At 42.4% G+C, this 27,926-nt stretch overlaps 1 protein-coding gene across 2 annotated transcripts in view; it reads right to left on the bottom strand.

The window, feature by feature from the left end:
* The window catches only part of DPP6 (dipeptidyl peptidase like 6), a 919,284-nt gene that overhangs the window by 3,046 nt on the left and 888,312 nt on the right, over positions 1–27,926 (bottom strand). For both annotated transcript variants that reach the window (XM_077150875.1, XM_077150885.1), the window contains exons 18-25: positions 24,634–24,732; positions 19,155–19,224; positions 16,203–16,397; positions 8,729–8,783; positions 5,217–5,328; positions 3,024–3,082; positions 1,353–1,425; positions 1,173–1,246 (exon numbers count right to left, since the gene is read on the bottom strand). In XM_077150875.1, coding sequence (XP_077006990.1) covers positions 1,173–1,246; positions 1,353–1,425; positions 3,024–3,082; positions 5,217–5,328; positions 8,729–8,783; positions 16,203–16,397; positions 19,155–19,224; positions 24,634–24,732 — 737 coding nt within the window. The remainder of the gene's footprint in view (positions 1–1,172; positions 1,247–1,352; positions 1,426–3,023; positions 3,083–5,216; positions 5,329–8,728; positions 8,784–16,202; positions 16,398–19,154; positions 19,225–24,633; positions 24,733–27,926) is intronic.

Below are 27,926 nucleotides of genomic sequence, written 5' to 3'. Positions count from 1 at the left end.
GAAAAAGAAGCACCTCTCCCTCCAACCCTAGATCTCCCTGTCCCTTGGTACCCTTTCTGGAGTTAACTCTCCTTACAAATTCATAAGTATCCCTGTGTCTACAGTAGAGGGAGCATTGTATTCTGTCCAGCACCTTGCTGATTTAGCTTGGTCATATAGGTAGGACAGTGGTCCAAATGAGCACATACAGATCTGTCTCGTAATCTGCAATGGCTATATTAGGCATGTAAATTGTATTTAATAGTACCATGGCAACTATTAAATTCACTATGATCAGAAAATTTTCAAATGTAAATTCAAATTTCATATTAACTAAGTTCTTCTTTCCCCACTCGCTTCTTCCAAGAAACTTTCCTTGTCCAACTCAGCCCATACATGGCCCTGCCCAGGCCTCTGGCCAATGGCTACAGGATGGCCAGGCCCTGGGAGACAGAAGGCTGGCAGGGGCCAGTGCCAGGGCTGGAGCTCTTTGAGGGTGCCGTGGTGTTTGGTTTAGGAAATCTCCCATTTATCTCTGGACCTAGAAAGACTTCACTGGCCACTGGGGAGAGGGCAGGAAGGAAATGGATGATGTTTCCAGGAGCAGCCTTCTACACTGCTGGGAACAGCCTAGACTTTGTGCTGAGTCAGTACTTGACTCCAGTGAGGACCAGGTATGCATTTGATTTTTGGGAAGGGTGGTGCTCTTTAAGAACTGCAGGGCCTCCAATGGCTCTGGGAAGTCCTGCCAATGTTTAGCAAATGTGTAGTGCTGGTCCTCAGGAAGGCTGGTAAGAGAAAGCTCAGTACCCATTAAGGGTGCTCTCATCAACATGGGGCAATAACTACACACTCCCACGCCAGGAATGACAGTGATCTCACTTTTGGGCTGTGTAGTTGCTGGCTTGGCTTGGCTTATTGCTGGAAGGGGCATGCGGATTGGGAGGGGGCGGGGGAGAGGGTCAAAAGGGATTTAAACACAGCCCATGTGCAGAGCTGGAGCTATCACTAATCAGTACAAAGAGTGAGCATGTGCGAATTTGTCTGAACTGATGTGCCCCTGCCCAGCACCAACAACTGTAACAGGTATACTTGCTGAAACAGAAGGCACCGAATATCCATCAGTTAATTCTTTATGAAAAACAATGTCTCTCTCCAAGTACAAAAGTAGAGTAGAGGTGCATATACTATACCTGTAAGCTGTAATTAGCTTTTCCCTTAATTAGTTGTGTAATGAGTTCTGCTGTATGCTGGAAATGGATTTTTTCTGTTAAAAAAAAGCAAAAGAGGAAAGTGGTTGTCAAAGCCCATCGCTACCATCAAGGGTGATGCTTTTAACAGATATGTAGTGAAATGAACATTCTCAGTCCTACCGTCAGCAGTTGCATGGATGATCAGAAACTGCTGTTCTTCCAGGGCTGACACTCGATGTGCTACTCTGGTCATCTGGGCATGCAGAGACAAATGAGAGAGTTAGTGGACCGCACTGCAAGTAGCAAGGTATTTCCTTTCCTTTACTTTTTTTATCGTGATAAATAAATAATAACAAATTCCCTTTTTTACTCTTTTCAAGTTTATAATCCAGGCATTAATCACATTCAAAATGTTGAGCTTCCATCACCACCCTCCATTACCAAAACTTGTCTATCACCCCAAATAGGAACTCTATACCCATTAGGCAACAACTCCCCCTTCTTCTCCACCTGGCCCCTGGTCACCTCTAATATACTTTCTGTCTCTATGAATTTGCATATTCCAGGTATTTCATATAAGTGGAGTCATACTGTATTTGTCCTTTTGTGTCTGGCTTATTTAACTCAGAAGGGAAATATCTTCTCAATTCCCTTCCTAGTCTTTTGAGTCCTGGAATAAGAAATAAGACAACTGCCCATTTGCCCAATGTGCTAGAGAACTAATATTTTCAAGGCCCTTACATGATGATTCATGCATCAATATTTTGTTCACTTTTTATGGCTGAATAATATGACAGTGTATGTACCACGTTTTGTTTATTCATTTCTCTGTTGATGGGCATTGGGCTGGTTTTCACCTCTTGGCTGTTGTGAATAATGTTGTTATGAACACTGGTGTGCAGGTATGTTCAAATTCCTCTTTTCAATTCTTTTGTGTACATACCTTGCAGCAGAATTGCTAGTTCGTATGGTAATGCTATCTCTAACTTTTTTTAGGTACCAAGAGCAGGTTTTTTTAATTGAAAATTGACTGAGAAGGTCAATGAAGTGTATTAAAAACAAAAAGTCCAACGAGAATCAGGATGCTTTAAATTTGCAATGAAATGCACAGCAAATCTCAGCAGCCTCAGCTTTCCCTATTTAATTACTTTTTAGGAAGAGGGGTGGGTGAAAGGGAAGAAAGAAGCAAAACAGAATTCTCTGTTATTAATGGTGCGCCTTACAAGACTCTCATTTTACTTAATAGTCTTGGAGATGACATTTTGGGCAGACTCAGTTCAGCTGTCCACGCAAAAGTTTCAGCTTTGAAACCACAGTTCTGTCCTGCAATAGAACGCTGGCCTTCTACATTGCACACAGTTGAAGAAATATTGTGGCTGGCATCCGTACTGAGTTCCTTGAATCACTGTGATTTAGTAGGTACTATCATGGGAATTTTCTGTTTCCCAATCAATAACTTATTCTCCCAAAGTAGAACCAGCCTTAGGTACAAACTGAGCCAGGAGGCATCTGCTTAGATCCACCCTCCCATCCAAACATCTTCTCAGTTCCCTTCCTAGTCCTTCAAGTCCTGGAATAAGAAATAAGACAACTGCCCATTTGCCCAAGAGGGCATGTTAACCTATATTTATGATATATAGTGTAAGGGTGGATCAATTCAAAAGAGTTTCCTGGAGTGGACTTGTGGAGGAGAGGGAGAGAGCCCAAGGGCCTGGTATAGGAGCATGTGCTACAGAACTGAGTTGTGATTGGAGGGGTATGGGAAAGGAGTAAAGAGAAGAGGTTAGAGGCAGGGAAGACTGATTTCATAAAATCTACCATTTTCCCAGTGGCACTTATGGTCAAACATACCTCATATGCTCTGTTGTCAAGTCCATGGAGGCCCAAGTACCTTTCAGAAAATGCAGAAGCTTGAATGGAAGCAGAGAAAGGGAGAGTTACCCCTTGGTCTTAGCCCTATCCTGCTAAGTTCTCCAGACTCCACATGAGTGCCCTTGGGAAGGGCTGGATGGGTGTAGTGGGGAGGACCCACTTCAACTTGCCATGGAAAACTTTCTTTTTTAAAAATTTTTTTTGTAATGTCATTCCCCTGGATCCTTTTTTTTTTTTTGCATGGGTAGGCTCCGGGAATTGGACCCGCGTCTTCTCTGGCGTGGCAGGTGACAATTCTGCCTGCTGAGCCACCATCACACCACCCTCCCCTGGATCTTTATATTGGTTGACAAGAGAGTATAGTTGTAACATTTAAATATGTTAATGTTGGCTGTGGGGTCTTGATCAGGATGGCAAAACCATGATCAGGCAAAACCCAATTAATCTGAATCCTAAATAAACAAGATAACCGCCTACTTCATTTTAGAATACAGAAAAAGAAAAAGATACTAAGAAACTAAGAAAACTCCATCAGAGTTTTTGCTTAATCTTTTTTTTTTAAGTTTTAGGAATGTCCCAGCTCAATCCTGACGCCAGGTTGGGGTTCTGGATGAGAACTCTAGCTTCTACAAGATCATTAAAACAAGATGCTTTAATGATTAATTAATGATTTAGTTATTTTTTACGGGAATGTCAAGGAACAAAGAGCTTCCACAGGGTTTCAGGTTAATCCTTATTTAAACAGAGAAGACATCACAGGATTTCCTAGTCATGGGTGCTGTGGAAAATCAAAGATGTTGGGTGGCAGCATTTATATGAATTGATATTAGGCAAATTTGAAGTAGCATGATTAAAAAATTAATAAAGTCTCACTCAATATGAAAAATCTGAATTATGCTACATGTAGTCCCATGGGAAAATTAATCTTAAATTATTCAAACTTTGAATTAGGAGAGTTCTTGTATAATTGTAAGTTGGAATTTGTATTAGAACACTTTGTAAAGATTAATGCATCTGATGAGAGAGTTTAAACTGGACTAGCCAGAAGGCTGCTGTACCACTCTAGTGGCTCCTGGACTTTCTAGTGGGAGGCCCGGGGCTGTTGAGACGTGGTCCGTGGTTCTGCCAGCAGAGTAGTGCAGTGGTAGGAACAGGAAATACTTGTTCCTCTGAACTGAAGGGAATGGTTTCTATGGAACCAGGAGGACCATGTCAGACTTCCAGCAAGAATCCAGAAACCAACAAGAAGGCCTCTCAATTTCTCATCACATTAGACAACATTGCTTAATAGAGGGTCAGTTGATGCTCTCTGCCTGGTATTCCTGTATTGTTGTCTGGAAAGCTAGTTCTCAGAGCTCATATGAAATGACCTCTTGACACATTTAAGAACATGTGTTAATGTCCCAAAGCCCTTTAAATTCAGAGCAAAGAGGCCAGCTGACCAGAGGGATGAGAGTGTAGGGGGTCTTAGACCTATCACGGTGACAATAAAGCCATGGGTGTGCCTTGGCAGAGGTCTGGCTCCCACAGCTGGGTGGTCTGATCATCATATGTTCCCTTCAGCAAGTCATCCTGAGAAAACCATCCCATCCCATCTCTGGCTACCGCCCAGGAGAAAACCACTGTTTCTGAGGAAGGTTAGCAGAGAGCAGAGAAGAACCGAGTTATTTGGATCTCTGCTGTATTACTATCAAATGGCAATTCTCTCTTAAATACCTTCTTACTTAACACAGCCCACCAAACACCCCCCATATTCCAAATATAACAATATAATAAACACAGACATCTGACCCAGATTCTAGGGGTTAAGAGGAAACGGTAGCCCTGATGGTGATTGCTGCACCGCCTTCTCTTTTGTACTCAGGCAAGTGTTTTCTAACTCCCGTTACTGCAAGCTGAACCACTAGCTTTGCTTTTTGACTCCTGCTTTTGTATTCTGGGAATGTGCTTTTTAAGCATCAGTGGATCGACCAATCTCATTCAAAACAAATAACTCCAAACCCTCCCCTCTCCTTCTCAGTTTCTTTCTGTGAGGATTCATCTGCTGGTCATACAACCCCACGGAAGTTTATTATTGATGGTGGGTGCCTGAAATAGGAAAGGCAGCAGGGGATGTGGTAGTAGAGGGAAATGCTGTGAAGCCAGCTCTTCCCCATTGTCAAGACCATTTACCGTAGAGTCTGAAGTCTGTTATTGGAGAAAGAGCAGAGCCACAGGTGAAAATCTGACCTTGATTTTCAGCCTTCGTTGGGAGGATATAAGTGCTCAAGTACCCACCATAATCCTGAGAGAGAGAAGAGAAAGAAGAGAGACAGGTATAAATGTCAATAATTCAGTCATGACAATAACCTCAGGCATAATATTATTGGCCCAAGCAACTATTTTCATGTAATTTTTTTTTAAAATTTAACTTCAGACATTTTAAAGAAAGGTAAAAGAGAATAAAAACATATACCTTTCCAAGTAAATATTATTGGATGCAAGTCAGTCTTCTCCTCTTTTGGGCCTCAGTTTTAAATGACTGAAGACTAAATGTGACAATAAATTGGAAGTACAATTGCAGACTATGAAATGTGGTGTAAGTGCAAGGATTATTAAGTCCTTTTCAACTCAGCTTTCTTGTACAGGCTTGCTGCCTTCCTTTCCTATTGGCCAGGCCAATCCATTCTATGTGATTTTGAGGAGTCCAAAGAGGAACTCAACTCTAAAGGTCTCCCTTACTAGTCTGCTGTGATGCTTAGCACGGGGTCTACGTGTCGAGAAGCTCTCGTGTGGGTCCCATTGATGATGCTAATTCATCATGTTACTAATTTTCCCTTACCCTGAAATTTTCACAAAGACCTTTACTTCAATGTGGGACTCCAAGAGTGAATAAAATATCACTCCCTTATCTTCTGTGCATGCCTTAACTTAGGATAGTTGGTTTAGATGTGCTCCTGTCTTCAACAAGACTCAAAGAGAATGGGACGCAGATATGATGCACTGGTGAGCAAAGGTAGGCAGGGAGAAAAGCAAAGTCCTGAAATAGTCAGAAGGCAACATAGGGCACAGAATAAATGATGGTTGTTGTGAAAGGAGTGCATGTGTACGTGTGTGTGTGTGTGTCTGTGTGTGTCTGTGTGTGCATGTGTGCTGGTAGGTGGGAGGGTGGGATGTGGAAAATCCATGTACCTGATGGATGCTGTGTGTGAGGGCCATGCCAAATGTAGCTGAGGATTAATCATCTATGACCTATAATTTTGTTTCTTAACTTTGTCAAACACTCTTCAATAGAACAGGAATATCTTGCCTTAACCACCTTAAAAGAGACTTAGGTTTCTTTTTTAAAAAATATTTTTTATTGTGAAATATGACCTATGTATAAAATAGCAATGAATTTCAAAGTACATTTTAACAAGTAGTTATAGATAAGATTTCAGTTTGGTATGGACTACAGTTCCAAAATTTCAGGGTTTTCCTTAGCTGCTCCAAGATACTGGAAACTAAAAAGAAATATCAATATAACGATTTAGTAGTCATACTAAGTTGTTAAATCTTAACTTCTCTGTTATAACTCCTTCTCCTTTGATCCTTCTCCCAATCCTGAGGGCTATTTGGGTTTTTTCCTGTTGAGAAGAGGTGTCGATAATATGGAATAGGGAGGTAGAACTGGTTGATATTCTTGGAGAGACTGGCACCTCAGGGTTTCAGGACTTATCTGGCCTAGGAACCCTCTGGAGGTTTTAGGCTTCTGGAAAGTAAACTTAGCACATCACTACAGATTGTTGAGACTTAGGTTTCTGGCAAATATTATTTATTGCCAATGGAATGCGCAAGTCCTCACAGGTCATTCTGTACTTTGTTTAAAGAAGCAGTGAACACATTTGTCCTAGTGGGTCTTCTAGCCAACTAGGGCACAAACAAGAAAGGCCCAGTTACATTCTGTAGTGGCGACTACAGTCCCCAGGCCAGAAATACAGGATGCAGCCCACAGGTGTCCTGCCTGTGGGATATACTGGGGATGCTGAGCAGTCACTATGCCTTGGGTCCCTCTGTGCTTCTTGATGAAGGAGACATGCAGAGCCTTGCCTGTACCAGTACTTATTTGGGGAGATGTAAAAAGGAAAGAGAGTGGAGAGGCTACAGAATACCAATCAACTAAAAGAATTGATAGTTCATTTCCTCAGAGGAGAAATGCAATTATGGAGTTTGCATTTAATACCTCTATATAAGGGGTATTAAAAAAATATCTTGTACTATTGAAAGAGGCCTGGTTATATTTGCAGGCAGAATGGCAAAAGAAAGATAACCAGCACAGAGCACTGAACACACTTTCTTGACCCCAATTTCAGTAACAGAAGCATGTAAGTTGCATTTTGAAGGATGTACAGGGATCCCCTTTTAACAGCATCATCCGTGTGTGAGCTGGCCCAGAAGGCCATTTGATGAGAAACCGTATTTAATACTAGATGATTCCAGCATGTCTGTGTCCAGAATTGAAGTTTGAAAGGGCCTAAGTGGGTGGGTCTATGTTTATGATGAACCTGCCTTGGGAGTTTAACTTGAGAAGAGAGGCCAAGTTCTCAGGAATAGTGTCTCTGTGAGCTTGGGGTGAAGAGTGAAGACTGTACAGACTGGAAAACCCTTGGCCACCTGTCTTTTAGCAGGAACTGAAGGAGCTTTTTTGGTGTGTGTGGGGATTGGGGATGTGTGCTCAAACCCAAAGTTAAACATGTAAATGATAACACTGGCTCCAGGTAGACACTGAATGAACCTCTGGAACTCGATGCCAGGTTCATGTCTCTGAACCAAAAAGGGGAACTTGGCCTTTAACTCCTTCACTTGCAACAGGTGTGGTGATGGGCATGGGAGGGCTGTGATATGCCCCATTTCTGTGATCACCCCAAAGGATGGTGCTAGGTCTCAAATGCACTCTGCTCCCACTCAGTGCTAGGCTCTGAGGTTTTGGAGGTGAGCATGGAAAAATGTATCCTCATGATTACCTGTTCAAGCTTTCACATGCAGTGAAGTTACTGGGAGACCTCCTCTGTAGAGTCTGCATGAGGAGTGTTCTCTCAGAGAGAATATGGATCTGTGTGGATCCATCTGTACTCTTTCCTTCTAGAGCTCAAGCGACCTCAGTTCTATGCTGTCTAGGGAGAACAAGGGAGTTGTGTACCAGGGTGATGCCAGCTGGCTCTCCTCGTAGCACCAGGCTGCAGCTTTCTGACATGGACCACCAGGTCAAAGCTTCTCTGGCTTGACAGTTTGGTGTACAGCTCTCCCCACTCCCTTTCCCCCACCCAGATAAACCTGGTAAACAAATGTCATGAATGTACATAAAGAGATAGAGAAGTAAGTTTCCTGCCTTCCTTTCTTTGTCTGTGGCACTAGACTAGGAACTCAGCAGATGTACAGAAGAAAAGTAATTAAGAATCTAACAGATCTCTCCAGCAAGTACCTGGCTTCTTTTTTCCTTTCTGTCCAGATAATGTGAAAAAGAAACATTGATAAATGAGCTGATCAAATAAAAGCTCCCATTGCTGGAATCACTAAGCATCCAACCTCTCACTTTTAAAAAAATAATTGCTCTCACACCACCAAAACAGAGACATTTCTTAATAAATCAGGTTAAGCCTAAATGATGAAGCAGCTTAATGCTCTTGAACAGTGGGTGTTCAGCACGAAAGAGAGCACAGACTCACCTTCCCAAACACGGCCACTCGCGTTTTATCAATGTATTGCTCTTTCAACATCGTCCTACAAGGGCAAAGAAGAGAGCTAGGATTTAGTGCTCAATTGGCTAGCACGGTTGTATTTTTTATCCCTGTGGCCTATAGCAGTGCTTTACTAAGCACTGTTTTATTTCAAGTATAACCCCCCCAACTCTTTTTTTTTAAATAATAAATTTTATATTCAAAGCAGTTTTAGATTTACAGTAAAATTTCACAGAAATTACAGAGAGTTTCTAATACCTCCCCCCTCCCCGCCCCCCAATTTTGCCCTCTTATTAGCATCTTGCATTAGCGTGGTATATTTGTTACAATTGATGAACCAATATTGACACATTATTAGTAGCTAAAATCTCTGGTTTACATTATGATTCACTCTTTGTGTATACAGTTCTTTGAGGAAAACCCCTTTCTAAATCAAAAGAAATACTGGAATTCTAATGTAATTGTTGTGGTGCTTTTATTTATTTAGCACATAGGCGATATTTCCACATGAACATTCACAGCCCCCTTGCAATGATTTTGTAAAACTTCCAGGTAAATAAAGCCTATCATTTGAGAAACAATCCACAGAAACAGAAAGCATTCTTGGGAGATTTTCAGGTCCTGCCAGGTCCCTGGCCTCCCAATGCTCCTCTCCCCTCACCTGAAACCATGTGACTCACAACCACAAGCCCAGATCTGGGAGGGCCCTCCGGGCTAAGGAGAGCTTTTAGGGCTAAAGGGCTTAGCGTCAAGCCACTTAGTGCCCATTTGACCTGCGGTGTCCCTTGTCCCCAGTTTGTATGCTGAGGTCCTGTCTTGCACCAGTTTGGTGATAGACTCATTCCTTCTATGCTCTTCCTGCTGAGACCCTGCCTTGGAAACAGCCAGCTTAGTGCCCCAGGCTGACTTTGCCTGGGTCCCAGCCTTATTCTTGCCAGTGTCGCACCCACCCTCTTCCATCATGACCTCTTATTGCCCTCACAATGTGATTGGGGTTTTTCTGGTTTCTGGACACCAATTCAGAAGCAGAGTTTGGCCACGTGTTGGCCGAGTCCCCTGATGAATAACTGGCTGCTAGAGTGAATCTCAAAAGATTACCTATTTCCCTTTCTATACCCATTGTCAGCAACACCTTCCTTCCTACGACTCCTGTTTCTATCTACTTCATGGCAATTATCTTCCTGTACTTCTCTATACTGTTGGTGCACGGCTTATGATGTTCTGCTGGCTAGATTGGAGCCACCCTGATGAGAGGGCAAATCTCCAGGTTCTGAGCTCTCCTCTGATCCCCATAGCCCATCCTACTGCAGCCAACTCCAAAAGGAAACCTGTGTCTGAGGAGCTGTCCAGCCCTTCATGGTTAGAACAGTGTTTCTATTGCTAATGGCAGGAGTACATGAATGCAAGCAGCTGGGGGTGGAGGGAAGGGTGGGGACGGGGAGGGTCCCTGGCTTGGAGTAGCAATTTCCAAAGGGCAGGAATTTCCTTGATTTCTTTGTATCATAACAATTCAGGTGACTTGGGCATTCACTTATAATATATTATTGTTTATTTTTTATATTTTGGGTTTTCCCAAGTTCTTTGTGGAAAGGTGAGGATTCATGCATACTGTCCTATGGCTTGTTTCAACTTTGACTTTTATTTTCGAGTCACCACTCAAGAGGAGAAAAACTAGGATGCTACTTTTTCCTCCTCCATCCTCCTTGCTGCTGCTTCTCTTCCTCCTTCTTCTCCTTTTCTTTCATCACCACCGCACCCCTACTCTCATCACCATCATCATCATCATCATCATCATCATCCATTTATTGAATATCTGCCATTTGTAAGGCCCTGTGCTAGGTCTTGGGGACAGATGTGAATTTATGTAGTTGTCTGTGGAGAATATGCATCTTGGAGTGAGTCAGCTGAACTCTGAAGGGCATGGGTTCCAAGGTCTTGGGCTCTCTTCCAGTTCGTAAAAATTCTTGGATTATTTTTATTCTCAGTGCTGCTGCTAAGTCAGCAGGCAACCTTGGGTCTTTGGCGACCCCTTCATCTACTTGCTTGGTGGCTCTCACTACCTGATCTAAAATCCGAAAACTCAAGTAGTGATCCTCATTAGTAAAGCACTCTGGATTCTTCCAAGGATCTTTTTTTTTTTAATATCAATTATTTTTATTATCCTATAGCCATATGTTCACTAATCAATTGAGCAAATCCTGTGGAATAACTTTTTTTCTAGTGAACATGAGCACCTTAAGATAAAAGAGAACTTTACTTCATATATATATATGGTCGCACTTCTATTATTTGGGCTGGTCTGGGGCAAAGTAAGGAACTGAACTACAATTAGTCAAAGCACCTGTCTTTTTTTTAAATCAAGTATGTACTGTGAGTTCAGGCCCATGCCAGGATTTGTAGAGGATACTGTAAGTAGTAGGAAAGACCTGGCTGTAGCCCTCAGGAAGTTTGTGGTTTATGGGGGAAGGTAGGACAACACATAAGAAACAGAAGCAACAACTATTACATGCGTGATATAATATATGTTCAGCCATGTGGGCCATACAAGAGAGGCTGAAGAAATTGAGATGTGATAAAGACTGGAACAAGCAGGGAAAGGCCTTGATCTGGACTAGGATGGGTAAGAAATTCCGTAGATGAAAAGTCAAAGAGAAGACATTCTAGGTGGTAACACAGAGTCCTGGAAGAACAGGGAGTGTGTGTGGAGACTGTAAAGGGTGGGTGTATTTGGCCGCAGTGGCAGCCACAGAACAGTGTCCCTCATATCTTCCTCTAAGAGAACCTGCCGTGGGGACGGTAACTGGCCGATGGCCTCCAGCTGCCGCACCATCAGGTTCACTTGTATACAGTTGCCACCATGCTCTCACAGCCCAGTCCATAGACTGAGCATAGAGGGGACTAGACCCCGGCCATCTACCTGACAGGGGAATCCCTTGACAGGCGACCTTTGCTCTGGGGCTGCCCCTCAGTCTGGCCGACACATTCTTAGAGCTCCCCTGCAGTCTGAGGCCCTTCCTACAGAATCCTCCTTCCTTCTCTGCATTGCAGTCTGATGGCTCTTTGCATCCTGCTCTCCTTCACCCTCATTTCTCAGACACAGTCCCTCAGTGAAGTGTTTACATGTCTAATTCCATCTTGGCCTTCTTGGAGGACCCAAGCTGATCTAAATGTTGTGAAAATGCAGCTGCTTTCAGAATCTCCAGGATGGAGGAATTTCATGGCCAGAAGACTTGATTTAGCAGGAAACAGGGAGCCAGTAAAAGAAATACAATCAAAAAGTTTTTCTTGCTCTGTGCAGGCGAGGAGGGCACACCAGAGGCACTTAAAGATTGCTGAGCAACACAGAATTCCCCATCCAGCTCTGGTCAACCAAGATAGAAACCTCAGTGCCCTCAGCTCCTCCATCCCCAGTTATCCACTTACCAAATCATGCTGACTCTACCTCAGAAATGTCTTCTGAATTGTTTTTTACCTTCAATATCTTCAGTGCTAGCCTCCTCTCCCTACACTGGGCTTTGGGCCAGTCCCTATCTGATTTCCCTGTTGAATGAAGACCCAGCTGAAGAGGAAGCTAAAGTGATGGTCATCCTTGAACAGGCCAATGTTTCTATTCTGGCTGTACTGCTTGCTAGATGAGTGATACTAGGCAAGTTATTACACTGCTCTGGGCTTAATTTCCTCATTTATAATGTGTGTGTTGGGGAACAGCATCTACCCCATGGGGCTATTTCTAGCAGTAATGAGGTAATACACAGAAGGCAGCTAGTCCAGGGCCTGGCACACAGAAGGTACCCACTCAATCCATGTCAGTTTTCCTCTCTTCTCCCCAAGGCTCCTCTTTCTCTGGTCCCACGTAGGATGGCTCTTTTCCATCTTACCCTCCAGATCCACTATCCAGGCTTTCCCTTTCTTCGCCATGCCATGGGAGGATGACTAATGGGTCCCAGTGGTTCCCTTGCCAATTGGGAGTGTCAGCAGGAGACCAGTAAGCATGGGGTGGGCTTTGAGTCCCCTGGCTCCCTCCTTACAAATTGCTGGGACTGGCTGGGCCCCTCAGTTAAATGTCACAGCTCCCATCAGGTGGTCTTCACCCCATAGATAGATTTCTTTTTCAAGTCCTGTGATTGCTCCTGCTTCCTGCTATCACTACCCTAGGATACTATACTCGTCCCGTGCTTTCCCTAATCCTGTTCATGCCTTTATAAATATTCATTCTATTAATTTCTCCTTCAATTACCAACTTTAGTGTTTTCTGCCAGGACTCTGATAAAGCTTGCTACACTGCTATCAGTATTATGGGTCTGAAATATAAGGTTGGCCCTTGCCACTTCCTTGTTTAAAACACCTCTTGTGGATCTCTGCTGCTTAAAGGACAAAGCATGAACTCCTTAAACATCTCAAAATCTAGCCCTAACCTTCATCTCTCATCCTTCTCAATATACAGTTATGGCCCATCCACACTGTACTTCTCAGAGTGCTCCTTGCAGGCTTTTTATTATTCTGTATTTCTGCTCACAATTTTTTTCTCTTGGGAATGTGCTTCTTTGATTATCTGCCTGGAAAATCCCTACTAACCCTTTCAGGTCTAGGCCCAAGGCTGCTTCCTCCCAGAAGCCCTTCCAGGTAGTTAGTTGCTTTCTCCTGTGCTGTTCTGTAAAACATGATCCAGGTACCAGGCCAGCTCTCGATTCCACCCAGATTTTTGGTTTAGAGGACTGACCTCTTCTACATTCTATTCCCTTAGATAGGGGCTTCTGTTCAAATCAGCTGCTGATGGAAACAATGCTACTCAGTGAGCTCAAGAACAACACAATCGGGCAGAGGAGGAAAGAACTGCAAATGGGGCCTGGGCACTTTTGAGAGTTAAAGTGATGGGCTGGCCTCATGATATTTTTTTTGGGGGGGGGGGGTTACATGGTCAGGAATCGAACCTGGGTCTCCCGCATGGAAGGTGAGCATTCTACCACTGAACCACCCGTGCACCCCGGCCTCACAATTTTTAAAACTTCGGATCAAACAAGGCTATTTCCTTCTGACTAATAAAAATACAGATCCAGCTCCTAGAGGAAGCTTTTTAGAGGTTTCGGAACATTTGTTGATCAACTTCCTAAGACAGTCTGTATGTTTAATGAAGGCCATAAGCTCTGCCATTGGTTTGCTTTCTCATTCTTATAAGCTTCAGTGGTTGAAGAATTGACATATTTACTGCTTTCTCAAAACAGGTTCTGCCTTGTTTTCAACCAGATGGCTGGGTCAATTTCTTATTTTCAGCAAACGATGGGAAAGTGAAAGAGCTTTTCACCCTTTTTTTTCAGCCTGACTTATTAGGAGAGCAGCTAGATGGAGCCAAGTGCTTGCAGGTTAATGGGGCTGCCTGCCTGAGTGCCTGGAAGGACAGAGTGTCCTTCTGCCTAGAGCTGGAGTGGGCTGGAAGGAGACCCTTGGGCTTCCCTGGGATAGTTAGATCAGGATGGGGAGAGGAAAGGGTGGGGAAGAAAAGAGAAGAAGCAAGTACATGGAAAAGGAATAAATGGGGAGGGATAAAGATACAAGAAAGACTTTATTATGCTATTCCCTGCAGGGGAAGTCCTCACTCACAAGGTTATTCATTTAAGTCCTACTCCAACTGCAAGGCCAGTCTAGGTCCCACTTGCTTTTCCTGAGACATCTGCTACAGGGGATGCTGCTGGTCACTGACCAACCATCTACCTGCTCTTCCTCCTTCTTCCCAACAGAACTCCAACTTTGTTCAGTCACCTCTCCTCTTCCACTGCCTGGAATGAGCCCATACAGGTTGAGGGTGGACCACTTAGCCTCAGGGTAACTCCCTGCATTTCCTTTGCTGATGACTGATTCTGCAATGGGCATGTTAGGGCCAGGGAGAGGTGAGGAGAGGTTTGCTGGAGCTTCTGGGAAGGCTCTTCCCTTCTTTTCTGGAAGTGGCCCCCTTTTCAAGCTGATGGATACAATGAAGAGGCATGGAGCCTGGGCAACTGATAGCCACCCTATCACATGAGGAGCAGCAGCCATAGGACGAGGCCAGTGTGGTCACCGAATGGAGAGATGAAGAGAGGCTGGTCTTTGATGACATTTTTGGGCCTTTGTATCAATCAACCTTGAGATCACCATACTTCTTAACTTCCAGTTGTGGGTTAATGTAGTTGCTTATTTTTAAAGCATGTTTGAGGTTGCTTGTGTGTTGCTGTTGTTAATTTCCAGGCAAAAGTATCTTAACAGATGAACTTTCCCAGAGATCTCTCCCTTTTTTTTTGTATTTATTGCCTGTGACATATACAGGGTTTGAACATATGGCCTTGATTCTTTTCACCTAGCTTATAACTCCCTTAAGGGAGTTATTCATTCATTCATTCACTCATCATTTCATCCATTTAAAGAAAATATCACTGAGTGCCATGTGCCATCAGTCTTTTAAAAAACAAGACAGAAAATGTTTTATAGAATTAGTAAAGTAAAACCTGAAAGCACACTGGTATGATAAAAGGTTTAGAGATATCAAGCTTACTTATAGTGGCCCAGGCAACAAATATTTGTTAGGATAGGCACTGTGGTCAACTTTCTTTATATGCCTAGGGTCTAGCATTCTGCACCCCTCTTCATGATGAGGATGATGTCATTCCAAGAAGGTAAGTCTGTAGAGTGGGTTGAATTGCTTTTGCAACATCTCTATGTGGTTAAATCATGTTTAGGTCTGCACTCTCCTATGCCACAGAGCCTACACTCCTATGAAGTTAGCCTGGAGGCCAGTTGAAGCCTGGCCCAGATTCTTGATGCCTTTTTTCCCATTTCAACAATAAAATTCAATAAATAATTTTGAGCATCTGTCCCTTGGCTCTAAGCCCCTTTCTCTTCTCTATAATACTTTACTGGAGTTGCTGCCTCAGTACTAGGGATTTGAAGGGTGATGAAACAAAAATGAGTCATTCTTGAGAATTGAGGAGGGCATTTCTGACCTACAACCTGGTTGTATACAGAGGTACTTTTGTACTCAATGAAGATGATCCATTTGTGTGAATCCATTCCCATTCCAAGTCATGGTTTTCCTTCCCTCATCCCCTTCTCCTTGTAACAAATGGCAGTGGGGTATAGATGCTCATCAAACTCTGTGGTGACAGCACAGAGAAGTCAAGCAGCCTTCCAATTCACAAGCATGGACATCCAATTCATATTCTCTGCCCTTTTAGCACCTTGTTTTAATCAACTAAACAAACAAATTTCCCATCTTTGAGAAAACAAGTATAAAAGTCCGTGGGACAATATTGCTAAAAGTTATATTGAAACTTGCCTTGGAATTGCCCATAGCATTTTTGTAAGTATGAGCAAGTTACATGCAAGTATATCAACCCAAAACCATACATCTGGATAGTGGCCCAACCTCTATTAGGAAAAATGCTTTCTCCTTCTGCCTTTCTCATTTCAGTTGTACTAAGGATGGACTGCTCACCTCACAGCTTCCATTTGGTCCTTCTCTTCCAGGGAGCCCAGCCTCCTCCTCACTTCATGCAGGAGTTTGGTTCCTTGGAACCCACTGCCACGACCGTCACACTTCACCACCACAGCTCCGTGGCTGCTCACCATTACCGTTTCCCAGTTCACCTCAAACTTCTCTGCCACACTCTGGCTCCCTGGGGTACCATCCCTGGAAAGAGAGTTCAGTGTATTGTGGGGTAGCATCTAGTCCAACATACACCATGTCCTTTTGATTCTTCCCTAAGACATATTATCCATCCTAGGAGGGTATCCATTACCCTGGCTGCATTTGCCCAATACCATATCCCTAGGTTTTCTTGCCCATTAGTGGCTGAGATGGCATTATCCTGTACCCATAAGGTGGTGAGAAAAATAAGTATTCAAACAGCCTAAGACACCCAGGGCCATCACTAAACAAAATACCATTAAAGACAGATCTCAAAGAGGGCATTTATTTGGTAAGACAAACTTTTTAAAAAATCCTCCCATCTACTCCTTTTGGTGTGCTTTCCCAAAACTGCAATACTCATTTTATCTTCCGGATCTCTCATGCTGTTTCCCCTCTGTCCCTCTCACAAGGGACAAGGATGGTTTTGCTCCTTTAAGGGCCACCCCTGGTTAGAGGAAATCATTTTTCTCTTGGTTAAGTTAAAAGAAACTGTGCACAAGCTGATATGGGAAGCTTTTCAGAAAGCAAGGCAGCCTGTTCACTCAGAGATGGTATACAACCAAGGCCCTTAGCTGGGTGAGCTGCTTGTGCTCATCTCTTCCCAACTCCCTAATCAGTGACATCTGGCAGCTGTAATCTCCCATGGTGTATTTACACCACAAAGGTCGGCTAATGCTATAACAGGGTCTTTTTTTTTGGATAAGTGGTTATTAAATATTCACCAGTACAACAATGGGGTATGGGAGAGGCTTTTTAATGGTGGGGAAAGGATAAGCAGGACAGAAGGCCAGCTCCAGGCCTGGCCTGTCTCCCATTAACAACAGACAGCAATAACCCTTTGTGAGAGCTGGGCCAACTGAGGATGTGTTAGCCAACCCTCTTCTGCAAAGAGATGACAGCTATTATGGCCATCTTGGCTTTCCTCTAAGGGCCAAGGGAGTGCAGGGTGAGGTATATAGTGAGCGCAGGAGAAGAAGCAAAGTTTGTGACCCAAGAGTACTGCATTGGGGGGGGCTAAATATTAAAGGCTATTGTTATCTCATGATATTGCTATATATGAAGTATGTATGTTTTGCTTTCTTTTGGACTTGTTTCAAAGAGGCACCAATCCAGTACAATTCTTTTGTTGTCTTGGGGTCCCCAAACCTCATGGCTGTCATATTTGGAGTCATAGCAAAAAACAAACAAACAAAAAGATCCTGCCTGAAAGGCTAGCTAACAAGGATCTATATCAGCCAGTTTGCACATGGAGTTATCTTTTTACAGGTCCTATCTGGGTTCATGGAACTACAGGCTACCCTTTAACACACTCCAACACTGTTCCTGTTGAAAGATAAATGGCCCTGTAAACCAGAGATGTATTTTGAGATTTCCCTCAAGATTACTGAAGAAATCAAACAATCAGGGAAGAAAGGCTGGCTTTCAAATCATTGGCATTTTTGTGAAAGTTGTGAAAACCTGGCTTAATAAGGGAAAAAGGGGGCATTGTGGAAGTGTGCGTGGGGGGGGGGTAGGTGGGTAGGGAGAAGGGTGTTGACAAAGTCCCAAAAAGGTCCAGATAGTAAGGAAAGTGGGTTATTTGAAAAATGGAATCAGGTATTGGACTCTATGCCATGAGAAATCTTTATAATGAAGTTTTTTTTTTGTTCTGGACCTGGTTGAGGGCAGGGCGAGACAATTTGAGTTAATCAGGATTACATCAAGGTTATTTGACATTTATGCAGGTGGGTAAGTGCACTAAAGCCCCCTAAAACAACAGCCCTGCCCACCTCTGCTCTGTCTGTCTGGGGAGAGAGATTGCTTGTCAGAGAAGCAATTAGAGGGCATGGTATCTTCCTCATCCCTTACCCCTTCCTGCCCTTGCCCTTGAAAGAACAGAGTGGGAGAGGAATATCTGTTAAATTGTCTGGGTAGTAATTCACTTTTAAAACACTTCCGTGCGCCAGAGTCCAAGTTAACTTCCTCTAATCCCCAGGGCAATTAGTCAGCATTTGAAGTACCCTAATCAGAGTGCACACTGCAGGGGTGGTGACCGTGAATGCAAAGTACCCTAATTAAGACAACTGCTTTGGAGGTGTTTATATAGGGTGCAAAACATTGTTCTCAAGATCTAAACCAGAGGGTTTGTTAATCACTGTAAGGAATATTTGTAATAATTCTTTGTCGGTCAGTGAATGGTGTTCAAGGCAGTTTAGTAGCTAGAAATATTGTTCAGGCTCGGTGCCCTGGCAGAAATGGAGACCAATCGGCCAGCTGGTCCCACAGATTAACACCACCTGTGGGGCACTCAGGCCCAAGGCTCCATCCACCCTGTCTTTCTGTGTTCTTGGAAGACCCTGTCCCCTACTTGACCATCAGGCTGGCCAGTCCTGCCTCCAAAATACTTTTGGGTTTGCTCAAGGTGAGTGCTCATGCAAAGTGCAGTCTGACTTCCTCCATCAGCTCTTGTGATTGCTTCTGGTCCTGTTTCCTGGCTATTGTTGTATGATTGGTGGAATTTTATTTAAGGCCTACCTTCATTGTAATGAATCTCCCAGAAGTAGACTGAGGGAAGAAGGGATGTCCCCCACTTTCCTTCAGCCCCTGGAGGTTATTTAGGAAAAAAAAAAATCTGGCATTTGCTGATGAGCTAAAATGTCTTACATTTTTATTTTGCAATAATGTCATTTCTCGTTAAAAAATTCCATATTCCTTTTTTATGGTGCTAGTGATTCCCAAAGCAAGCATCCTAACAACGAAAGAAGCAAGGATACTTACACCACCAGGAGCAAGGGATAATGGATTGTGTCGGTAAATGTTGCTGGCTTTAGGATCTGCATTGGCAAGTCTAGATAAAAACGAAGCACATGGCAACACGTTAGGCAGGCCACATCAAACACAAGTGGGAGAAGCAATGACGGGGGTTTGCTTTCGTGTATACAACCTGGTTGGGAGTGCACCTTATTGGAGCACAGAAGTGAGACATACTTTGGAAGGAGGCAAGTCATTGGGTGACTGGCTAAGATTTTTGTCTCAGTGACTGACTCACTGTGTGATCTTTGGCAAGTCACCCAGCCTCTCTGAGGCTTTGTTTCTTCATCTGACCTTAAATTCAATCTTACATGTGAGTGTGTATTGAATAGAAAAGACTGGGTCACAGTAAGCTCTTGTTAACAGCAAAACTACAGTAAGGGACAAATGAAAACCCTAAGGGCAGCAAGCATCACTTTGCCAGGCATCTCTGGTGCAACATGCAATTAAATGGCTCACGATATCATCAGGGTTTTCCCTTTGGGCTGCCATGCCAGTGGCACAGCTGGGAATCGATATTTGGAAGCAGTGGGGAAGGGGAGAGAAAGAGACTGAGCAGTGGGGATTGAGGCAAGGGGACAGCAGCGCAGAGGGGTAAGGGTGAGAGCCCAGGAGGATGGCAGGCAGCTCAGTGCAAAGCAGGATGGTTGAGACGGATGAACTGTTTGCAGATGTGTCCTGGACAGGGTCTGGCTTTCTTCTGGAACCACAATTGAAAGCTAGGGAAAGAGTTGCTGAAGCTCAGTTATTCCAGGCTACCAAGGTCATTTGGAACTGGACTTTGTGGGGTGAAATACTTGGAGTGACAGGGAGAAAGGACCCTAGCTTAAGAAATACCCTCACCAGCATTTTCTGCCCCAAACAAAACAAACCTACCTATTTAAGTTAGAATTTGTTGAATGATATTAACTACAAGCCAGGCTACCAAAGGTATGGCAATTAAATTGGAATTAGTGGCATTTTCAATACAATTACTGTGCAGATATACCCCAGGCTTGGGTGGTTTGCTGGGCAATCAAGCTCTGACACAAGGTCTGATTACTGATTCGGGCTGAATGTTAATGGCTTGCAAATTGGATCAATGGCTCAGGGATGGGCAGAAAGACAGGCATTGGACTTTATCATTTAAATATCCATAAAACATGGTCTGGGCTGCTCTCTGCCACTGATAAGCCCAAAGGCAGTCCTTGGAATCAGGGCTTTTGCTGTCTGAATACATTTCAAGAGAGCCATTCCTGGAGACTTATTAATTTTCTAATGAAAGCCTTAGCATCTGGTTCCATAAACAAAACAAAACCAAGTCGGTAGGGTAGGCATCTTTTATATTTTCTGTGATCCCAAAACGGGTGAATTTTATATGTCACTCCCTATCCAACAGCTGCATCTTCTTTCCTAGCATCTGATTTTTCCTTTCTCTTTCAAGTGAAACCTCTTGCTGGGAAGAGTTTTTGGTAGAAAGTTGGTTATTTGCTTCCCAATAGAAGCATTCTTTCTTTCTTTCTTCCTTTTTTGAGAGGAGGGGATGACATTCACCCATTAATACTTTAGGATTTGGGAAATGTTATTTTGACAGCATCGATTGACGGGCAGGGGCACCGAGCTTAACTAAGGAGGTCAGAAAGGAATCTTGTAAAGGAATAAAGACCTGGCCTACAAGGCTGTGTTAGGAAGCAACAGCTGTGAAAAATATCATGAAGGAGGTTTCCATAAAACTTGGTGAATGCTGGACATGGGAAACTTGTGGTCTGATCATGGACGTCTATTAGGGCTGGCCTCAAGAGCTTGTGCTTGGTTGAAGTCTTGAAATTCTTAGGGGAATGAGTGGCTCACATTTTCATTTTGCATTGGGCCCTGCAAATATGTTGCCAGTTTTGAGGTCTGTAGATAGATATGGAAGGCATAGGGACAAGCATGAAAGTTGCTTGTTTGCTTATCTATCCAACTAACTCATCCATCCATTCATTCATCCATTAACTATTACCCTAAAACCTTGTTTTCTTATCTTTTGGTTCTTCCTCATAATCATAAAAGGACAGCAGAAAACAAATATCCAACTAATCTGAGGGTTCTAATGAATTTAGATCTAGTCTGAATAGTTGGACCCCAAGTTCTGAATAGAAGTTTGAACCAGTGAAGGATGCTATTCCTTGTGAGCAGGCTAGATTTTCCTTTAACCTATTTTCTTAGGATATACTCACCAGTTTGGTTTCTTACACCAGAATATCCCTGAATTCTCAGGAGTAGCTCTCTATGTAGACAATAACAGGGAAAGGCTGGGGGGTTTAAGTTGAACAAATTGCTACTCAATTGAATCTATCAAGATCTGCCATTATCCTCACCTGCACAAACCACAATTCAGCTAGAGTTTTCCATTTTCTGACACCTACAGGTTTCAGGCCAGTCTGCCTTGGGATTGCTTGTGTTTGCAACACTTGTCTTATCAAATCCATCCATCCAACCATCCATCCATCCATCCATCCATCCATCCATCCATCCATCCATCCACCCATCCATCATCTATTTCTATTCATTCATCTACTTCCCGAACATCTGAGAACAGGAACACATCATACTCTTTGAACATATAATACTTTTATTTCTATCTCCTATGAACAAGGATAATTTAGGTCATCACCTTAAATATAGTTAGCAAGTTCAAGAAATTTAACATTGATATAAAGCTTATATTCTATATTCCAATTTTTTCTGATGTCCCAATAATGTCCTTCTGAGACTTTTCTCCTCTATTTTTATATACTATTCAGCATCAGATATTGTGTTTAATTGTCATTATTTCTTTTGCTTTTTTTTCAATTGTGGAAACATACATACAATATAAATCTTCCCATCCCAACCCCTCCCAAGCATACGATTCAGTGGGATTAATCACATTAACAGTGTTGTTGTACCCTCACCACAATCCATTACTAGAACTTTCCCCTTATCCCAAACAAACTCAACACTCATTTTACTTTACCTCCTGATTACCACTGGCTCCTACTTCTGGTAATATTTATTGTACTATAGTTTCTGTCTCAATGAGTTTTTGCATATCCTCTGATATCTTCTTTGTGGTTACCATGGGGCTTAAATTTAGCATCCTACATCTACAACAATCTTGTATGCTTTGACATCAACTTAGAAACTTCAATAGTAGTATTGAAGTACTCTATCCACAACTGGGCTATTTTAAAACAAAAAGTTTCTGGACCTGTGGGGGGGATTTGGAAGCATATTCTATTTCCAGACTTTCATAGGTGAATATGAATAATTATAAGACAAGAAAGAAATACATCTTTTTCTAGATGTTTAGAAAATTTCTTATGTAGTGCTACTCCATTTGGCCAAATGATAGGATCAAGATGACCATGGTGAATGATCCTGAATGAACTGAGGGACGAGTTAGGGAGTGAGAATACTGGGGAGTGAGAATTCACCCAAGGTAGGCTGATGCCCTGGGGACCCTCCTTCAGGATGGAATTTCAGGTCAGCCTCCTGAATCATCCCATAGTATGTTTTGTGTTTTCTTACTTATGACCACTGCTCATGTTTCTCCTTCCTTCTGGATTGCACTTTCTTTTCTTATATTCCAACTTAAAGTCTACTCTACTTTTAAAAACCTTTCTAAATGACTGGTCCATTTCATATTCTTCTCTGAACTCCTGTGGCATTCACTTTCTGCTCTAAACCATGGAGCTTTACAGTATACACTAGTATGGTTAAACTATTTTTTGTTCACGGGTGTGACCTTTGGGTCTTGTCTATAAGGAGCTTGTAGTCTGGTAGGTAGCTGTGACTTTTCTACACCTCTTGGCCTCTGGTATACTGAGCACAAAGATGTTATTTAATAATACTTCAGGATTCAATGACCCAGGTGACAGTGTGCTGTCCTACTGTAATGGAAAGGGTAGCCAAAGAGCTTCCAAAGATGGTCTAGGGATGGCAAATACAGGGAACATGTGCAACTACTCCTTCCTGCTTTCTTTCAGTTCAGGCACTACTAATCAATCTTAATACTCTTTTCCATTGAGTTGTGGCAACTTTATATCCATTCTTCTTCAACATATAGTTCAAGGCAGTTACTACTAATTAGAGTTGGTACAGGAAATGAAACTTATTTACCACCCTCTGAGATGATGGTTAGATGATAACTGAATGAAGGATTTGAAGATAATTTAGAGGCTTGAAGTCTAAGTTATTTGGAAAATAAAAAGGTGCCATGCATAGAAGCTGAAAGTCTGGAGAGAGATGAAGTTTGGGGGAAAGGCAGAGATTTATTTTAGACATTTTACATTTGAGACTTCCAAGGGTAAATATTTAGTGGGCAGTTAGGACTACAGGGCTGGATGAGTTGATTTGGAAACCATTGCATAGAGGTGAGAGTTGAAGCTATGAAATTCTGCCATGCATCTCGGGAAATGAGTCCATTTCCAGCCAATGTTTGGGCTTTTTTAGTGCTTTAACACAGAGTAAGTTTTCATAAAATTTGAATAAATGAATGAACAATTCAAGAGAAAGAAAGCACACACAAAGAAAGCAGAAGGGTAAATAATGAGCTTTAAGGTGCATCAACATTTAGAGGTAAGAAGATGATGAGGTAGAGATATCAAATGGTCCAGAAAAAGAATTTCTGGAGAAAATACGTTTTCCCTGGTCAGTGTAATGACATGTTCATCAAAGAAGGAGAGAATTTCAGTCTGGGATCTTAAATTATCAGCCCCTCAGGGAGAGAAGCCATATGCACAATTTTTATTGTGTTTGTCACCAGAGGGAATATCCTGGTTGTGTGTACAATAAGATCAGTGCAAGATCCTTTTCTTCTTTCATTTCTCAACTTCCTTTTGCTGGCTGGAATGCATTTCTGGCTACTATGCAAGGACATTCTGCCTTGTTGCGGTGCTGTGGGAAACCCTTAGTGCACAGTAATCAATTCCTGATGGTTAGGTCATGTAGGTTGAATTATGTACCCCAACAAATACACGTTCTTAATCTTAATTGGTGTCCCTGCAGGTATGAACCCATTGTAAATAGGACCCTTTGGAAAGGTTATTTGGTTAAGGTGTGGCCAACTGAAGCAGAGTGGGCCTTAATCCACATAATTGGAAGCTTTATAAAGAGAAACTGAGAATCACATAAGTGAGAAAGGAGAGGGCATGGACATGTAATGGGAGGCAGAAATGTAAATCAAGGAACCTCAAGGACTGCCAGCAGCCAGTACAAGAACATTAACAGATTTTGGGGAGAAAGCAAGCTTCACCAATATCTTAGGAATTCTAGCCTCAAAGCCATGAGCCAATATGTGCTTGTTATTTAAGCCAACATACTGTGTGGTATTTGTGACAGCAGCTTATGCAAATCAAGACAGGCCATTTCAGAGCAAAAGTGATTTTTTTAAAATATGTTCATTTTAAATGAAAAAACAAACAAACAAAAAAGGAGTACTTACTATAATCATCAATCTCAAGTATCCTGTATTCTACTTTAGGCATCTGTCGGTCATTTATGGCCTTTTGTATGTGTTCATTGGTTTCTAGGTCAAACATTTCTGAAGGAGAGAAAAAAAATAAATTCAGATTCAGCTAACATTTACTGAATACCTATATGCGACGTCGGTTTTCATGTGCATTCATACCACTAATTCCTATCTCAATCCTGGAGGTAATTATAAACATTTCTGTTTTACAGATAAAGAAACATTAAATAATTTGCTCAAGTTTCATGGCTGGTAAGTGGATAGCCTAGTCTCCCATCAGGAACTCAGGCAGATCAAAGATTCTTTTCATTATATAAGGCTCTCTTTTCCTTCCCCCATCCCCCCCCCCCCCCCCCTGGCCCTGCCCCCTGGAGATTTTTGGCATTTCTCACATGCATGGATTTTGGCAGATGTTTCCTCTCAAGACTCCTGGTTTTAGGAAAACCAACATCATATCTCTGTTAAGACAGGTGACTTTCCAAATAGAATGAATACAATAATTGGGGAAGGAAAAGAGTGTAGAAGCTGAGCTGTTATTGCTATTAAAATTTTCCAGGAAAAGTGGATTCAAATCTCTTAACTAAAACATAAGTTTATGTAGTCTTTGGAGACTTTAATTTGGATGCTTATATTAGTTGACATTAAAGTCATCTGAACGATGCTTAGCAGCATGGAGGCACTGGCCATTCTACCACGTGCCAGAGGGGCTTGGGTTAATTCTGCACCTTTGGTTTAGATGTACAAGGCCTTTATTTCTCAGTTTGTAATAACATACAAATGGCCTCATTACATATTTCTCCAGGTGAAAGGATGCTCCCCCATCATCCCAGTTGCTTAATCTCCTACAGAAATGGCCATTACACTTTATTTCACCATCTGATATGTAATAAAAGCTATCATACTTCCTTTCTTATTTTAAACCTACATGTGAGTCATTCTGTGGTACATGATGAAAGGAAATTTTATCTTCAAGAATTTCTACCTTTGGTTCATCAAATTGTTTTGAAATAGCTATAGTTGGTAAATGTTATAAAACATAAACTAATATCTCAAACAGCATTACAATGAATGTTGTACCATCCTCAGATAAGAACTCCCTGCAAAAACAATAGTCACTCTGCAGATGTATCACCAAGGGAACTGTCGGTTAAATTATCATACATAAGAGGGAGGCTTTGGCAATGAATGTTTTTCTGCAAAGCAACATGCAGCTCTTGACATTACTCATGGATCCTAATGTTCATTTAGGGGCAGTGTTGGCAAGCTTTTTCCGTGAAGGGCCAGTGAATAAATTAAAGTTCCTAGTACTTGTGATGAGCAAATAAAAGTTTCACAACTTGTTGATCACATGTTTGAATAGCTATCATTGATGAAAAAGTGGATGGAAAAATGGTGAAACTATTTTTCAAATAGGTAGAATTTTTAAAAATCTAAAATTGAATCAATACTGCAAAAGGATCCGATCACCACATACCACTTAAGAAATGGTGTCCTTTGTAGACAACAGAAGGGGACTGCTGTATGCAAGAGGTATATATAATGGTAAAATCTAAGGGAAGTCAAAGTAGACTTGACTTCTATTCTGAGACATATAGACTTGTGGAGAGATGGGACACTCTCCCTGGCAGTAATGCATTCTAGTTAGGGAAGGGGGACTCTATCTCAGGGATGGTAAATATGGGCCTTGTATGCCCCCACTGCTCTACCTCACACCTATGGCACCTATTGGTAATACAGCAGAGATAGCATTCATTTTGCTGAGTGTATCTGGCCTCCGACTTTTAACAAATGCTCCTAGTATACACAGTCAGTTGATAGGACTTGGCTTGTAGGATTTTGAATAGAACCACCCTTATTCTATTCAAACTTAAAGGTTAGGAAGACTAGAAGTGACCTCTGCAGGCTAATGAAAACAATAGTAATTTCCCAAGTTCTATGTCTCAGTGCCTTTGTACTTGCTGTTCCCTAAATTTGGAACTCTCTTTGCTGATTTCCTTTCATTCTTCAAGTCAAACTGCAGCTCCTCAAAGAGAAGCCATAACAATTCTAAGGTAACTTCTAACTTCTTCAGATGCACTTAATACCAACTGTCAAAGTTTTAGTCATTTGCCTGGCTGCCCTCTTTCTACTCCTTTCCACCTCCCCTCCAGAGCACCATTTTTTCAGTCCATCCCAGGGACAAATTGCACTAGTTTCTAGTAACTTGAGAAATTCTGTTTGAGGAGCTCCAATTCATAGCTTGGAAACCAGGTATCCCCAGTCCAAATCCCATTCTGGATTTTGGCTCAAACTTCTCTCTCTGTTCCCACACGGCCCCTTTCCATTGCCCCAAGAAAGTTTCTGATGGAAAAGAAATTAGAATTCTGGCTTTCAGAAAGCCCAGAGGCTCACAGAACATCCCAGGGTTCAGACCTCTTGAGTGGGAAGAGTTGAAGAAACTATGGCCTGTCAACCACTACCCCCCACATCAAACAAACCACAGTGAGACCAAAGCAAATTCCATTAAAAGGATTGGAAGGTTGACGGTGCTTGAAGAACTAATGTTATGCATAGGCCATTCTTTAATCAATGCTGGAATTGTAAGGTAATTCATTGATATTACACAACCTAAGATTATTGTAGGAGATCAACCAGAAGGCTTCAGCCGCTGGAGGTCAGACCAAAGCCTTAGGAAAACTAGTGATCTTTACACTATGCCTGCCTATAGGGTAAGCCCAGGTGGATAACAGATAGGGGATATGGGGGTGTGTTAATGTAAATCAAACCATAGAAATGGTAACTCATGAAGATCAGTGGAATTAGCAGGAGCAGAGGGTGGGAAATCCTACCCTTCACTAATGCAAAGGTATGCAAAGGAGCATATTTTTGCCAACAAGAAGAAAGATGGAGCCATGCTATCAGAGAAGACACGAACGTGCATACTTCTTCTGGGAGGATGGCAAGGCCTGATTTGGATGACTAAATCTCAAAAGAAAAAAAATGGGACAGACCCCTTCACAGTTATTATAATACACTATTATCCCCATATACATGCATTTGAATTTTATCTTTCTGGCATTATTTAGCAATCTCAAATGCTGATCCTGAAGGAGAAATTTCATACTCAGGTTATAATATTGCTTTGCTGCCTACTGAGTTAAGCTTGCCTGGAGCTAAGGAGAACACAGACTTGCCATCGAAACACCCTGTTAGCAATTCCTGGATCTCAGCGCTCAGGCTTTCTGTGGGAATGCCCAATGTTCTAATCACTCACTGACTATGCAAGT

Source organism: Tamandua tetradactyla, chromosome 1 (assembly GCF_023851605.1).
Source record: "Tamandua tetradactyla isolate mTamTet1 chromosome 1, mTamTet1.pri, whole genome shotgun sequence".
Classification (NCBI taxonomy): Eukaryota; Metazoa; Chordata; class Mammalia; order Pilosa; family Myrmecophagidae; genus Tamandua; species Tamandua tetradactyla.
Note: the sequence above shows the minus strand (reverse complement) of the source record. Positions and strands in the feature narration are given on the sequence as shown.